At 32.6% G+C, this 13,966-nt stretch overlaps 1 protein-coding gene and 1 long non-coding RNA gene across 5 annotated transcripts; one reads left to right on the top strand and one right to left on the bottom strand.

Annotated features, from left to right (window-relative positions):
* Nucleotides 1-2,088: 2,088 nt before the first annotated feature.
* LOC104235746 (uncharacterized) lies at nt 2,089-5,022 on the top strand. 4 transcript variants are annotated; one of them, XR_713265.2, is made up of 4 exons: nt 2,089-2,331; nt 2,538-2,608; nt 4,291-4,329; nt 4,434-5,022. It is a non-coding gene; the product is annotated as an uncharacterized lncRNA (long non-coding RNA). The 4 variants fall into 4 exon arrangements; XR_713263.2 differs by having other exon boundaries at nt 2,092-2,331; nt 4,291-5,022; XR_011403678.1 differs by lacking the exon at nt 4,291-4,329 and having other exon boundaries at nt 2,093-2,331; nt 4,729-5,022.
* LOC104235747 (F-box/FBD/LRR-repeat protein At1g13570-like) lies at nt 4,835-10,850 on the bottom strand. Its single transcript, XM_009789558.2, has 4 exons — nt 10,718-10,850; nt 5,858-6,705; nt 5,623-5,781; nt 4,835-5,536 (listed from the first exon to the last, which is right to left on the bottom strand). Exons 2-4 carry the CDS (start codon nt 6,692-6,694, stop codon nt 5,234-5,236), a joined length of 1,299 nt encoding a protein of 432 aa, XP_009787860.1. The 5' UTR covers nt 6,695-6,705; nt 10,718-10,850; the 3' UTR covers nt 4,835-5,233.
* Nucleotides 10,851-13,966: the final 3,116 nt, after the last annotated feature.

The following is a 13,966-nucleotide window of genomic DNA, read 5'->3' as shown; positions in this document are numbered from 1 at the left end:
AACTGTTTCTCCATTATATACATTTTCTCCTTCAAAATTTACTACTAAATGATTAAGTAAAAAAATGAGATAGAGGATGTATCAGTAAAAACAAAAAGCATAAAAAGGAATTTATAAAGGCAAGAACAATGTCATGCAGTAAAGTACACCACAAGTCATAGAAATAAATATAATTGACGCATGAGTTCCCACATTAGAAGCTGCCAATATTAAGATAAGGGCAATGCTGTCCGAAGAAGCTTCTTCAGAAAATCATTTGGGAGTTCTGCGATCATTTGGGAGTTCTGCGGTTGCCGGTAAATTTTTTATCTTTCTATTTAGAAATTCAGGAATTAAGTGTTGAAAAGAGTTTCACCTTATTAATTAACATTTGAGTGTTTTTGGTAATTCGCCTTTTGCAATTCCCGTCTTTCAACGTTGAGTCCTCTACTGGATTCTTTGACTAAAGAACAAATAACTCAAAAAAACTTCAAATGTTGATCAGTAAATTTTCATTTGTTCACATCATAGAGTATCAGGTTTATGTCATTCCTCAACTATAGTGTTTGACTATACCACTCCCCTTATTGGCTTCATTTTTTTCTTTTTCCTTTTCGTTGTGAGAAGAGGGTAAAAATGGGGGGAAATGAGTTAAGATTTTATCAAAGAAATCGTCCTTACCATTACTTAGCATCTTACTAATGTTCACAAATCGTTGTTGGATAAATTTTGAGCACACTATCTTTCATCAAGTTTCAATTCCATTGTTTATGCGTGAAAAAGCCTTCTCTAAGTCCTTCTGTTAATATAGAGTTGTTGCATTCTTTATGCCTAACAAAGACTTGGTTATAATGTTATTCTATAGAATCTCTATGTTTCAGTTAGGTTCTGAATTTTCTCCTGTTATACAATATGCTTTTCAATATAAACTACTGATGTACTTCAATAAAAAAAACCTAGCATGAGGTTCCAAAACTTATATATTTTTCGGCTGCTCTTACATTCACTCTCTTCTTTGTATGTACATACGTGTTGCAAACTCGCCAGTTTGTCTGTGATAGGTACGACAAACAACAGCCTACTACTTTTTTTATCTACCAAATTACTTTGTCAGCTGCCATTATTGACATCCTTTTGTTTTCAAAATACTTATAAAGAAGTAGTACTTTATCTGTACAGGTATTCTAAGACATTCTTGTGCTTGGATTGATTTATACTTTTTACCTTGCACTTTTATTGACTAAGATTATGCAACAAATTTTTCAATATAAATTATGGTTTACTGATAGGAATTTTTTGTTGACGAAAAAAGGCATCATTATAGATCTTACGTCTGCTTTGTTCGCAGGGTGTTATAACTATGTAAAATGCCTGTATATACGTCTTATCCAACTATGTAAATACGTGTTTGAAAATCGCCAGTTTTTGCTTGACAGGTAATACAAAGAACAACCCCTACCTTTTTTAGCTATCAGAAAATATTGCCACTTGCCGTTACTGACGTCGTTTTGTTTCCAATATTGTAGAAAACATGGACACCACAGTTCACTTTGTGTAACTTACTGGCATGTACATTTATATTTCTGTTAGCCGGTAAAACATATTGGTGTTGTAACAGATGTAAATAGTGGGTTGAAAGACTGACAATAAATATGATCTTCTTTTTTGGCTTGAATTTCTTTTCTTCACTCTGCTACATATCCAACTTTCTAAGACTGAATCGAAAGAAATTTATTGTTATCCAAAGTATAATGACGCACCTCGTCCTACAGATTATAATGTTTAACAAATCAACTCACATATCTCAATACATAATTGATCAAACTGCAATTGTTCTCTATAGAAAGTAATTTATTTTCGTTATGAATTAATATAAGCTGCTATTTTATCAAGTTTGGGCCAGGGTTCAGCACGGGCCATTCCCACTAGTATATATATAGATTGTTCTCTATAGAAAGTAATTTATTTTCGTTATAAATTAATATAAGCTGCTATTTTATCAAGTTTGGGCCCGGGTCCAGCACGGGCCATTCCCACTAGTATATATATAGAAATGAGAAGTTGGTCGACCAAGGGCAAAATTGTCTTTTCGCTCAGTCCTTTACTGCATGCTCAACATAATTCCCGAAGCATTATTTTCTATTGCCTTGTTTCCACTTTTCTTAGTTGCTCTCACTCTCCCTGGTCTTCTTCTCATAAAGTGTAAAGATCTTTCTTGCAACAAAATTGAATTGCCGTTTGTAGGCGTCGACAAACCCCTAGAATAGCGACTTCATGATTTTTCTCTGGTGGTTGAGGACCTTTCTAAAGTTTGAAAAGCAATCAAACTGTTAAATATCAATGGTAAAAGAGGTAGTTTTCTCCTTAAATTTCAGTCTTTTTCCTTGCATTATAGTTGTTCATAGATTCTTATAAGCAATTTATGATGGGAATTTTAATGGGTTTTCTCAAAATCGGGTTTGGGGATTATATTAGAATTTTATTTGGAAATTGGGGGTTTTCCTTTTGAGTTCCTGAATATGCTATGTTTCTACATTAGATGTGTGCTGCTCTTACAGGTGACTGTACAGTTGATGCTCCAGTAATTATGACTCCAGAAAATAAGCCCTCAACTCTAATACCCTCTAAGGTATCTCTTCACTGTCTCTGTGACAACATTTCTCTGACTTTTCTTGAGGGCTATTTTTTGTATTCTTGTCTCCTTATTTTTTTTTTAATTTTTAGAATTTTGTTGGTGATTATGAAGAGCTTATTTGGGCTCTTTTTTTTTTTGGTTTGGCAGCATGAGATTCCAAATAACTACTTTAATTAATATAAAGGTGAAAGAAACAACAGTCTTTACTATCGCTGACAAGTTGCAAGTAATGAGTTGTATATTAAGAGCAATTTTATAACATTCATATAACTCTTGTAGTTTATATTTACTGTTCTTGAGATCGAAGTTATAGTATAAGAAATATTTTATGAGAGCTATATTGAATACTAACTGTTAGAAGTTAAAAAGATTCCACTTTGAGGACTATAGTGAATACTAACTGTTAAAAGTTGAAAAGATTTCACTTTGGATAACTCATCATTCACATGATATCATAAGTCAAGTGAAGTATGCATTTCTGATATCAAATCTGTAATAGGCTAAAGAAACAAAGACTGATCGTAGGACAAGAAAAGGTTTTCAATTTGCTGTAAATTTGATGGGCCCAAAAGCAAACAAGTATGGTGAATCTTGAGAGTTCTTCTGCTCCGCATCAAAGTTTCTTTGTCTTGATAATTTATTTACGGTTATGAAAATTGGAAAACTAGACATAGATAATTCCTAAAGGTCGGTAGTGCTCGGTCTCTTCGTTCGTAGGCTCGAATCATATTATTGTAAACTAGCTTTGTTAGAAGATAACACACTCACTGCCACAGGTGAATATGCTTCACATTTTCAGTATATCAATTAATTTGGTTCAGCTAAGATAATGAATCAGGGGATTGCCACTGAACAAGTATGAATGTCATTTATTGCTAAGATCTCCCCGTACGCTATTTGCAATCTCTTTACCTTAAAAATGTTTATATCAATATATGAGATTTCACTGTAATAAAAAGTATATGAATCAGTACACTAAGATGTAGCTTAATTATTAACCTTATTCTGATGCCCAATGCCTTTTGAACTGAAAACCACTGAACAAGCATTTTAAAATGCTACAAAAAGACCTACCAAAGGTGATAGACGAGGTTTCATGCTTAGCTTGTATGATGTTATATAATTCTGTCATTGATTGCAAATTTCTTAGTTGTTTAGTACCAATATCAGCAGATGTGGTGGAGTTGATAATTTATTCTCTGGGTTTTAGATCTTTTGCTTGAATATGACTTTAGGTGATGTAGTTGAAATGGTGGCAGATAATTTGTTGGTATAGTGATTGATGCAGTAATTATAAAATGAATAAACAATTCTTAGGTAGTAATTATAGCTTGGCTAATTGGCTTGGAATGTTTGAACTGTCAGCGTTATGATGTAGGCTCTGTAGTGTGATTAACAAATGTCGTTTTTCAAATTTGTAAAGCGTATATCCATTTCAGTCTTGTCACAATAAACCCGGTTGCTTGAAGGCACATATGTTGAATCTATGTAAACGACGATATTTCCAAAAATGCAACACACTAAAAACATATGATAATGTAAATATGGATATAGGAATTTTAGTTTTAGTTGTATATGTTAAGAATTACTCTAATTGTTTTTTATAAATAATTAAAATTAACTTTCAGTTTTTTGCTCAATATAATGGTAATTATTATGATGTTGGCATATAATAGGTTTAGTAGACTGTCAGCAAGATGCACTCCTAGGTGATGGTAAGACTATACTGCATGCACAACTTTGTGAGCAAATTTTTTTCCAGATAGATTATATGTATGCTTAAGAAGGTATTTATGGAAGATAATTTTTGACGATGCAGCATGGAGGTAAGAGATTGAGACTCTTAAAAGAACTATTGAACTATAGAAACAGAGCACTACGAGGGATTGATTAGTTAGCATGATTGGAATAACTCTGCATATGGTTGAAAATATGCATAGTGCACATCTTTGTTCGTCTTAATATTTAAAAACGAGTGTCATCGTGTACGTCTGTGCTTTACTGTTATTACTTCACCCTATCATGTTATATTTTCACTGGAGTTAACATTTTAAAGTTTGTTGTTGTCGTATTAATGTACTATGGCATTCACTTCTGTCTTCTGAACAAGAAAGGTTAATCCAGAGAAATTTTCATTCAGTGAGGAAGGTAAAGCCTTCCATGGTGAAATGGAAGTGATTGCTCAAGGTCTGTTTTGAGAAATGGAAGAGAAAATAAGGCCTTCCAGAACTACTTTTATCAAGAATCACATACTCTTGCAATACCTATTCCCAAGTGCCTTCTTATGTACTAGATAACAATGTAGTTTAAGAAATAGATAATGCAGATGATTCTTGTCTATATAAAAATGAAAAATAAATGTACTAATGAACCAGAGCCTATATAAATTGTTGGTATTATACTGTTTATTTCAAATTGTTGGGCCCGTGCTAGCACGGGCCATGGTGCATCTAGTGAAAATAATAAAAGAAGGAAAGATAAGAAAATATTAAATAAAATCTTAAACTGTTATAAAAATAAAGACTACAAAGTAAATGAAGTTGAGAAATGTATAAAAATAAAGACTACAAAATAAATGAATTGTTTTGACTCCTTATTTATAAAAGAAATGAAGTTGCTTCAGCATTGATGCCTCTGGCATATTACTTGTGTAAGAGCTGGTTGAGAATAGGTGCAAACGCCAATGATCTTAGAAATCTTAGTTGCGTGCCTTTCACTAACTTCTTCATCTACGTTAATGATCATCTTCTTGAGAATAGGCGCAGACGCCAGCACTAACCTTACAAATAGCAATTCCACTCTTGAACCATGGAATCTATGTATTTTCAGAGCTTGAAGTTTATTGAGTTCATCAATCCTGCAGCCTTGTACTTTCAACAGATTTACATCTACTTCCCTGGAACCTTTCTTGATCCGACTCAACTATAAATAGTATAAAGAAAGAATAGTAAGATTTGCAATTTCTATACTGGGAAACGGAGTAATAACTCATGAATTCAACAACTCACCAGAAGGTTAAGCAACTTCAAATTGGGAGAACTTCTAAGGATGCATAGAAGGGAACAAATTTGATCTTCATCATTAAAATCAAAATCATAAAATTCGAGATTGACCAAGTAATTGAGCATAGTTGACAGCCTCCTTTCTAAATTACCATAAGCTAAAAACTAGACAACAAAAAAACCAAAATAAGAACATTAATAGTCATTTTGAGCTATGCAAAGATATCAATTGCCATCTTACCTTGAGGGAGCATCCGTCCAAAATAAGTGCTCCAATTTCAGGCAAGCTGCTGAGAAGTTTTACCAATTCCATTGCTTCATGTTGTCTGTTTTGTGAAACTTCTTGTTGTGGTATAACTGCAAAAAATTTTACCTTCCGACAATCCTTGAAAGAAATCCATTTAATTGTGTCAATGCCACAATGGGAAAATTTTAAACTTAAAAGTTCTGGGGCATATATATTCAAGTGATGAAGACCACTACACTGCATAAACATCAAATCTAGAAGATTTGGAACAGAGAGGAAAGAAGTTGCAACGTCTAATTCAAATGTGACTCCAACAAATTCAAGGCTTTTGAGCTTGTGGAAACCTCCAAAACTGCATGGCGGCCTGAAAATGCAACTTGACAGACTCAATTGTTCAAGTTCCATACCATACACATAGGAAGGCAACTTATAAGGAGCATTCAGATTTCTTGGATTCATGAGGGTGAGATCCACAAGACCATTTCTTGACAAATGTAGCATCCATAGATCAATAACTGAGTGGTTAGAAGGATTTATTATTGAAAGATCAAGGAGAAATGTCTTAATGGGTCCATAGTGGTGCAATAGAATTCTATTAATGATGTCTGTTGTGCTTGATTGCTTTTCCTTTCTGTAGAAGTCCGTAGAAATTCTTAGCTTTGGATTTGAAGCCCAAACATGTCTCCACTTACTGGACAAGACACTCATTCTTGCGGCATCCTCAATAGTCATGTACTCTTGAATTTGGTGTATGACATTAATAGGAAGATCTGTAAGTCTATCAAGTTTGTCCCTTCCATTTTGAGGTCTTTTATAGCTATTTGTCATCATGATTGTAAGTCCTGACCATTTGAACCAACAAAAATAAGTGAAGTAATTTGCATAGAAAATGCTTCACACATGTTACACATATTCAACTTTATTGATCACAGACTTCAAAGTGTTAGTATTTAATTAAACCTTGGGATATTGTGCTGACAAAAGAATACCACAACGATGGTAAATTAGACAATGAAAAATCATGCCAAAGGAAGTACAAAGATTGGTGTTGTTCACTCTACTAGATTAACATTCATAGGCGGAGATGAACAATCCGCCGTTCAAAAGAGAATATAAAAGTGAGTATAAAATATCAAAAGAATAACTTCACAACATTCACCCTTAAAGAAACACACTCAAGCGAATGCATATTATTTTCATTTTTTTCTTAATGCTTATTATTTGGTCTCAATAAAAACTATTACCTTTGTTTCATTTTATTTGGTGGTGTTTGTCTAAAAAAGAGTTAGTAATAAAGTTTTTCACACATAAGCTAAATATATATAACATACCAAAAATCAAATGTCAATGCCATTACACAGTTTATGGCAGGATGTATGTTTGTTGCTCTGGTTGAAAAGGCAGCCTTAAGAGGACGGTGTTCTATGGATAGACAATAGCTCATTTTTATATTTGGTTATTACATAAAGAGACAAAAGTGGATGAATAAAAAAGGGAGACATCGAAGAGGGAAGAGAAAAATCAGACCACTTATAGATTAATGAAACACCTACAAAAGATTCTTGTTAGGATATTAAAACACAATTGTCCAAGTTATATGTAAGTTTGATATATCTATAATTGTTGATACTCTTTTCTTTTTTTGGTTTAACAATAGTCAACAGCTGTCTTTCGACCAATCGATTCCATTCTTTGTTTTATAACTTGACAGAAAGACACTATCCAATATTTGAATTATAATAGAATTCACTTAATTTGCCGAAAATAAAATCAATTATTTACACTTATTTAGTAAATTTTAATACGTAAAAGGGGCATGTATCAAAAATATTGGGTTTGGATAAACCCATAAGTAAGAATCTACATTTGCCCCTAAGGGCGGTTATACTCTAATAATGGGTTTATCCCTCTCCCCCCTCTCTCTCTCTCTCTCTCTTTTTTTTTTTTTTTAATTTTAAAACCCCTCCCAAATTAGGAGGATCTATAGTGTTTTCACACTTCCCCTCGAACTATCTAATTTTCAAGAAAGATAGGGACAAGTTAAAAGATAATTACATAACAATCACATGGCTAGCAATGTTTATACATTGCTATACAATTCATACAAGTTTGATATATTTTTATACACTATTATACACTTTTATACAAGGGAGATAAATTGCCTATAAACGTATATGATTATTGTATAATCTATATCTATACTATATTAAAAGCACAAAGGCCCTTAGCGAAATATCGTTTGCCTTTTTAACCCTTTAAAATAGAGTTCATATTGGACAAAATCGACATTTAAAATTGTTTCCTAATATTTAAAAATTTTAGATCAACTAAATTTTGTACTTTAAATTATTCCTTATTTGAACTAAGTAAGAAATCCTAATATTTAGGACTTTAAAATCAATTAAAAAATAAATTATTAAAAAAAAAAAAGAGGAAATGAAAAACTATCAATAACAAACCATTGGGAAGGATTAGTGGTACGTGCATTAAAAAATTAATGTTACTAATTTATGTGCTTTTCCTTATATAAACCAACTTAATGTTACTCATGCTATTACGAGGAGGAAAAACATAAATGCCACAAAGTTTTTTCTTTAAATACCACAAAGTTAAATGATGGAAACCATTGTAGACATGAACAAGACTTTTCAAATAAATATGAGAAAGTGATTAATTATTAATATTAGTTTGTATAATTTATCTCAAACTATAATATTTGAAAACTACACTTCAATAATTTCAACAAGTAACTATAAAAACATACGAGAGAGAGGTGTTGGGTTGTTGGCAATAGTTAAAAAGTACGAATAACTTTGCAAATACAAATATCCAAACTTAAATATTAGATTGATTTTTTAAGCTTGAAAAATATAATTCTAAATAAAATTATAACTATAACCAAATATTTAAAACTTGCAATGAGTTAATATTATTCAATCAACAAAATTAAATCATTTCTGTTAATAAGAATAGATATTTAATTTTTGAATTAACAAAATGAAAAATAAATCCTATTCAATTTCTTTCCAAATCCATCATATAAGTAAACCCTTCTTTTTCAGTTGAAAAGACTTTTTGATACAAAAATTAGATTTTTTACAGGAATAGCATTTGTGGTGGAATGAATAAAATTTAATGCAAAATTATAATATAGTAATAAGCATCAACTGCAAAATCCTATAATACTCTTGAATAAATTTATTCATATAATTTCATACGTGGAAAGTTAAAAACAAAAGGAGTAGATTAATTAAAATGTTGCGGTTGAATTTACTTTTTGTGACAATAATTTATTTTCTTAATATGTTGAAAATAATTCTTATGGTATTTCTTATATATTAAAGAACCAGAACAAATTACATTTTGCTCGTGAGCAAAAAGAAGGCGCTTCTATCAATTGAATGAGATGATTAAGAACTTATACGGGATAGAGTTTCTTTCTTTTTTTGAGTTAGCTAAATAGGATCAACAATTATTATTTTCAAAAAGCTTTTTTGTACGCCAAACAAAAATAAATAAGTAATAAAACGTTTGAATAATTTGAATCAACTCGAAAAAAGAATTCAATTATTCAATTATTATCTAATTGAGTAATTTAACGATTTCCCTTTCATATTTGATATTGATTTTTTTTATTTGATATTGATTAACTCACCAATCAATACGTAATGGAACTCGCTTCGCTTTTCTGATTGATAGATAAAATATTAGGAAATCCTCTATTTACTGAATAATAACTTTTTTAATTTTACCTTTTATTTTATAACTGAAACCATAATAATATAAAATTTATGTAATTCTTTAAAATATTATATTTATTGAGATAGGGTAACATGACTCTAAGACTAGTAATATATAAGAGTGCATTTGCAAAAGAATATTGGCTATGCGGGTGTAAACTAAAAATATGGCTATGTGAGTGCAATGTGTTGTGTTGTGATATATACCTTTGAAAAGTTCTTATTAGCTGCTAAAATTCAAATGATGAGTATGAAGAAACAGAATTCCTCGATAAGAGACTGTGAGAGTTGTATAGTACTTCTCTTTTGAGAGTTAATGTCAATATCAACATTTTTTTAGTTTTATGTATACCAGTCACCTTATATAATAACATTTTATCATAAAAATTAATTTTTTATTCAGAACATATTTTTCCAATAAAATTTTAGCTCTATTTAACAAATTTTCTTTTTTTACCTATAACAGCAGGAACTATATTTATAAGAGTACACTCTTTGTAAAACTACTCCTCTATAACAACTATTTCTTTAGGGTAATAAAATAGTCATCATCATAGAAATAAAATCACTAAAATTACCAATAATAAATTAGAGATTTGACCAAATATTTTAAAATTTTAACGCACTACTTATGATAAAGAATATTACATGAATACATAATCTATCATTAAAGATTTCATACCCTTGAAAGATCTCCACATATATTTCTATTTAAAATTTTATAGTAATTTTTAATTTAAATAATTTTTTTTATCTTTTATAACGTTAAAGAAATTGATTTTTTTTCGGAAAATCTTTGTCTATACCGGTCAAATAATATTTAAACATCAAATATTATTATGGATGTGTATCAGCCAATCACTATAAAAGTCAAAAATATAATCGGAACAAATAAAATTATTATAGAGAAGTTTCACGATATATATGAATATTTCTTAACTTGTAATCCTAATCAAAGAAATCAACTAATCCATGCAAGAAATCAATTTTCGAAGTAGTAAACTCTTGGATTAATTAAATTATTTAAGACTCGGAGTTGAGAGAAGAAAATATCGCCACTGTAACATCCTTATCGAAAATGAAAACAAACAAGAAATAAAAGAAAGGAACTAACCTCACAACGGCGAGTGAGAGGGGATTCAGGAGGAGCGGGTGCTAAATAGGGATTAGGGAGAAAGAGTGAGGCGGGCATACCTAGAATGCAAAAACTTTCTTTTCAGGTTAAGGTATTTATAAGTAAGTTTATATAATATTTGGGAAGAAAATCTCCTTAATAAATATCACTACTCCATAACTAGTAGTCTCATAAAAATTAATAATTAATATTTTAAATTGGCAAAAATATATAGATAGACGCTCAAAGTTGGCACCAACTGTCAGTCAAACATTTCGGCTTAACAAATAATTAGATAGATACTTTTTCTTAACAAGAATATATCTCTTAAACACTTACTTTGGACAAACAACTCACATCACATGCACTCCCAGCTGACATGTCAAATGGACAATCAAATAATTACACGTGTGATTCAACAACAAAATTTCAGTTGCACACTTCAATTTATCAAAAGATAAAAATATTTATAATATGTTAAAATAAAAAGAATAACCCCTTCCCAATTAGACCTCCACCCTCCTCCCCCAACTAAACCATTGCCCACCGACCAAATTACCGGCAATAACTTCACCGTCACTCATTGCCACGACCCAATTCCCACCATAGGTCGTAACAGTGCCCAACGCTATCATTAGACAAGCCAATAATTTAATCAACACGCCAATAGGTAGTCCAAATGTATCTAAAAATAAATAATAAATAAAATCTTTTATTTTTATAGTAAAATACTAATATTATTTTAAATGTTCGAACGTGGCTGAAATATAAATTTGGACATCATAACAGAATACAACCAAGAACAAAAATCTTAATCTCCAAAATCCGGTATCACAAGTTGTCACGACCCAAAACTCGACCTGTCATGATGGCGCCTATCATGGTACTAGGCAAGCCGACATCTCACACATACCAATATTTTTAAAACCCAGTTATACGGAAATATATTTAAATAAGTAAGAATCTCGTAAAAACTAGATATAAACATCGAAACTCAGTACAAAATTCTCTCTAAAAATTTGGGTGCCAAGAAGTGCATGAGCATCTACATAACAACACGATCTAACCAATAGAAAACTGCCTAGGAAAAAGAACAGTAAAATAAAATTAAAAGATATAGGAGGAGAGTCAAGGTCTCCGAACGCCAAGGCAGTTGCCTTAATGATCTCCGAACAGATGAAACATTAGGAATCAACAATCGTCATGCCTAGAAACACCTGGATCTATACACGAAGTGCAGGGTATAACGTGAGTACAACCAACTCAATAAGTAACAAGTCTAACCTGTGGTCTGAAAATAGCGACGAGCTCAAACAGTATAGTAAAAATAAAGAGTTTAACAAAACAAAAACGTAGACATGTTTCTAGATTCAATAGTTAAGTTCAACACAGGTAAAATAGGACAAGTGTGATTGATAAGAAGAGTATGACATCGCTATATCTACATGCCAAGGTGAATACTGTATGTGATGAAACATAGTGAAATCCCAAATACTCGCACTCTCAGAGGGCTCAATCTGCCTGTCAATCCTCGTTTTTCACACTCAGTCACTCAGTACTGCTGATAGTCATAAGACGTGTTGCGGCATGCAACCCGATCCACACACACACACACATATATATATATAGCCATAGGACTCGTTGCGGTATACAACCCGATCCACATATATATAGTCATAAGGCTCGTTGTGGCGTGCAACCTAACCCCCTATATATATATATATATAGATAGATAGATAGATAGATAGATAGATAGATAGATAGATAGAGAGAGAGAGCCATAGAGCTCATTGCGGCGTGCAACCCGATCCACATATATAGATATCACTCATAGTACGACATTCAGTCCCCAACTCAGTCACTAATCTCTTCAGTCTCTCGGGCTCACCACACTCATGCTAAGCATTCTAATCAATGATACAAGATCCGATAATATATGTATAACAGAGACTGAGATATACAACTGTAACTAAATAGATAACTAAATAACAAAGTACGATAACTGTGGGTCCCAATAATACCAACATATAACCTAAACATGACGTCTGACATGATTCACAACTCAAGTGCTCTAACACATAGAGCACAACAAAAGTGTTCAGATAAAATGGCGATGCAGTTCCAGGAAAACGACTAAATTTCAATTTCTACGGTGTACGCCCATACGCTCGTTAGCTAGCATGCGCGTCACCTTAATATCAAGCACATAACACGTAATTCGGGGTTTCATACCCTCAGAACCAAGTTTAGAACTGTTACTTACCTTAAATCATATAAATCTCTACTCAAACACGATCTTGCCTCCCAAAACGGCCTCCGAATACATCAAATCTAGCCACAAACAGTTCGATACAATCAACACATGAATCAATTCCATAAGAAAATACTAAGTTCTCAATCAAAAGTCAAAAAGTCAACTCAATAGCTGGCCTCCCGGCCCACATATTGAAATCCGGTAAAAGTCACAGAATCCGGAAGGTCATTCAACCACGAGTCCAACCATATTAAATTTACCAAAATCAGACATCAAATCGACACCCGAATCCCCAATTTAAACTCTCCAAATCCCTAGACTCCAACTCCAAAATTACACCTTAAAACCACATAATCTAGGTGGGAAATTCAATGGGGAAATATAATTATTAAATAAATTTAACTAGAAGTGACTTACCTCAAGAATCCCTTCGAAATCCCTATCAAAATCGCCTAATTCCGAGCTTGAAATGCCCAAAATGAAGGAAATCACAAAACCCTCAAACTTAATACTCTGCCCAGCACTTTCGCACTTGCAACTCATTTAGTCGCACTTGCGGTCTCGCAAGTGTGAGAAATCTTCCGCTTCTGCGGTTTGCCCAAGGCCCCACCGCCTTCGCTTTTGCAACCACACACGTGCAGGTGCCAGTCCGCACCTGCGGAAATCCTTCCGCATTCGTGCTCCACAGTAAACTAATCGAATCCCGCTTCTGCGTTCCACTTACCGCATCTGCGACCTCGCAGGTGCGGAAATTCCCTTACACCTGCAACCACTGCATGCTCAACTCCAGGCCACATCTGTGTTTCCCCCACTCACACCTAAGATCTCGCACATGCGATCACAACTACGCAGGTGCTATTGCAACAGACGTGGTGCTTCAACATTCCTTCAAACTCCCAATTCGATCTGTTAACCATTCGAAACCAACCCGAGGCCCCCGGGACCTCAACCAATTATACCAACAAGTCCTAAAACACGATACAAACTTAGTCGAG

This window comes from Nicotiana sylvestris, chromosome 11 (assembly GCF_000393655.2).
Source record: "Nicotiana sylvestris chromosome 11, ASM39365v2, whole genome shotgun sequence".
NCBI lineage: Eukaryota > Viridiplantae > Streptophyta > Magnoliopsida > Solanales > Solanaceae > Nicotiana > Nicotiana sylvestris.
This window is presented reverse-complemented; position numbering and strand designations above follow the sequence as displayed.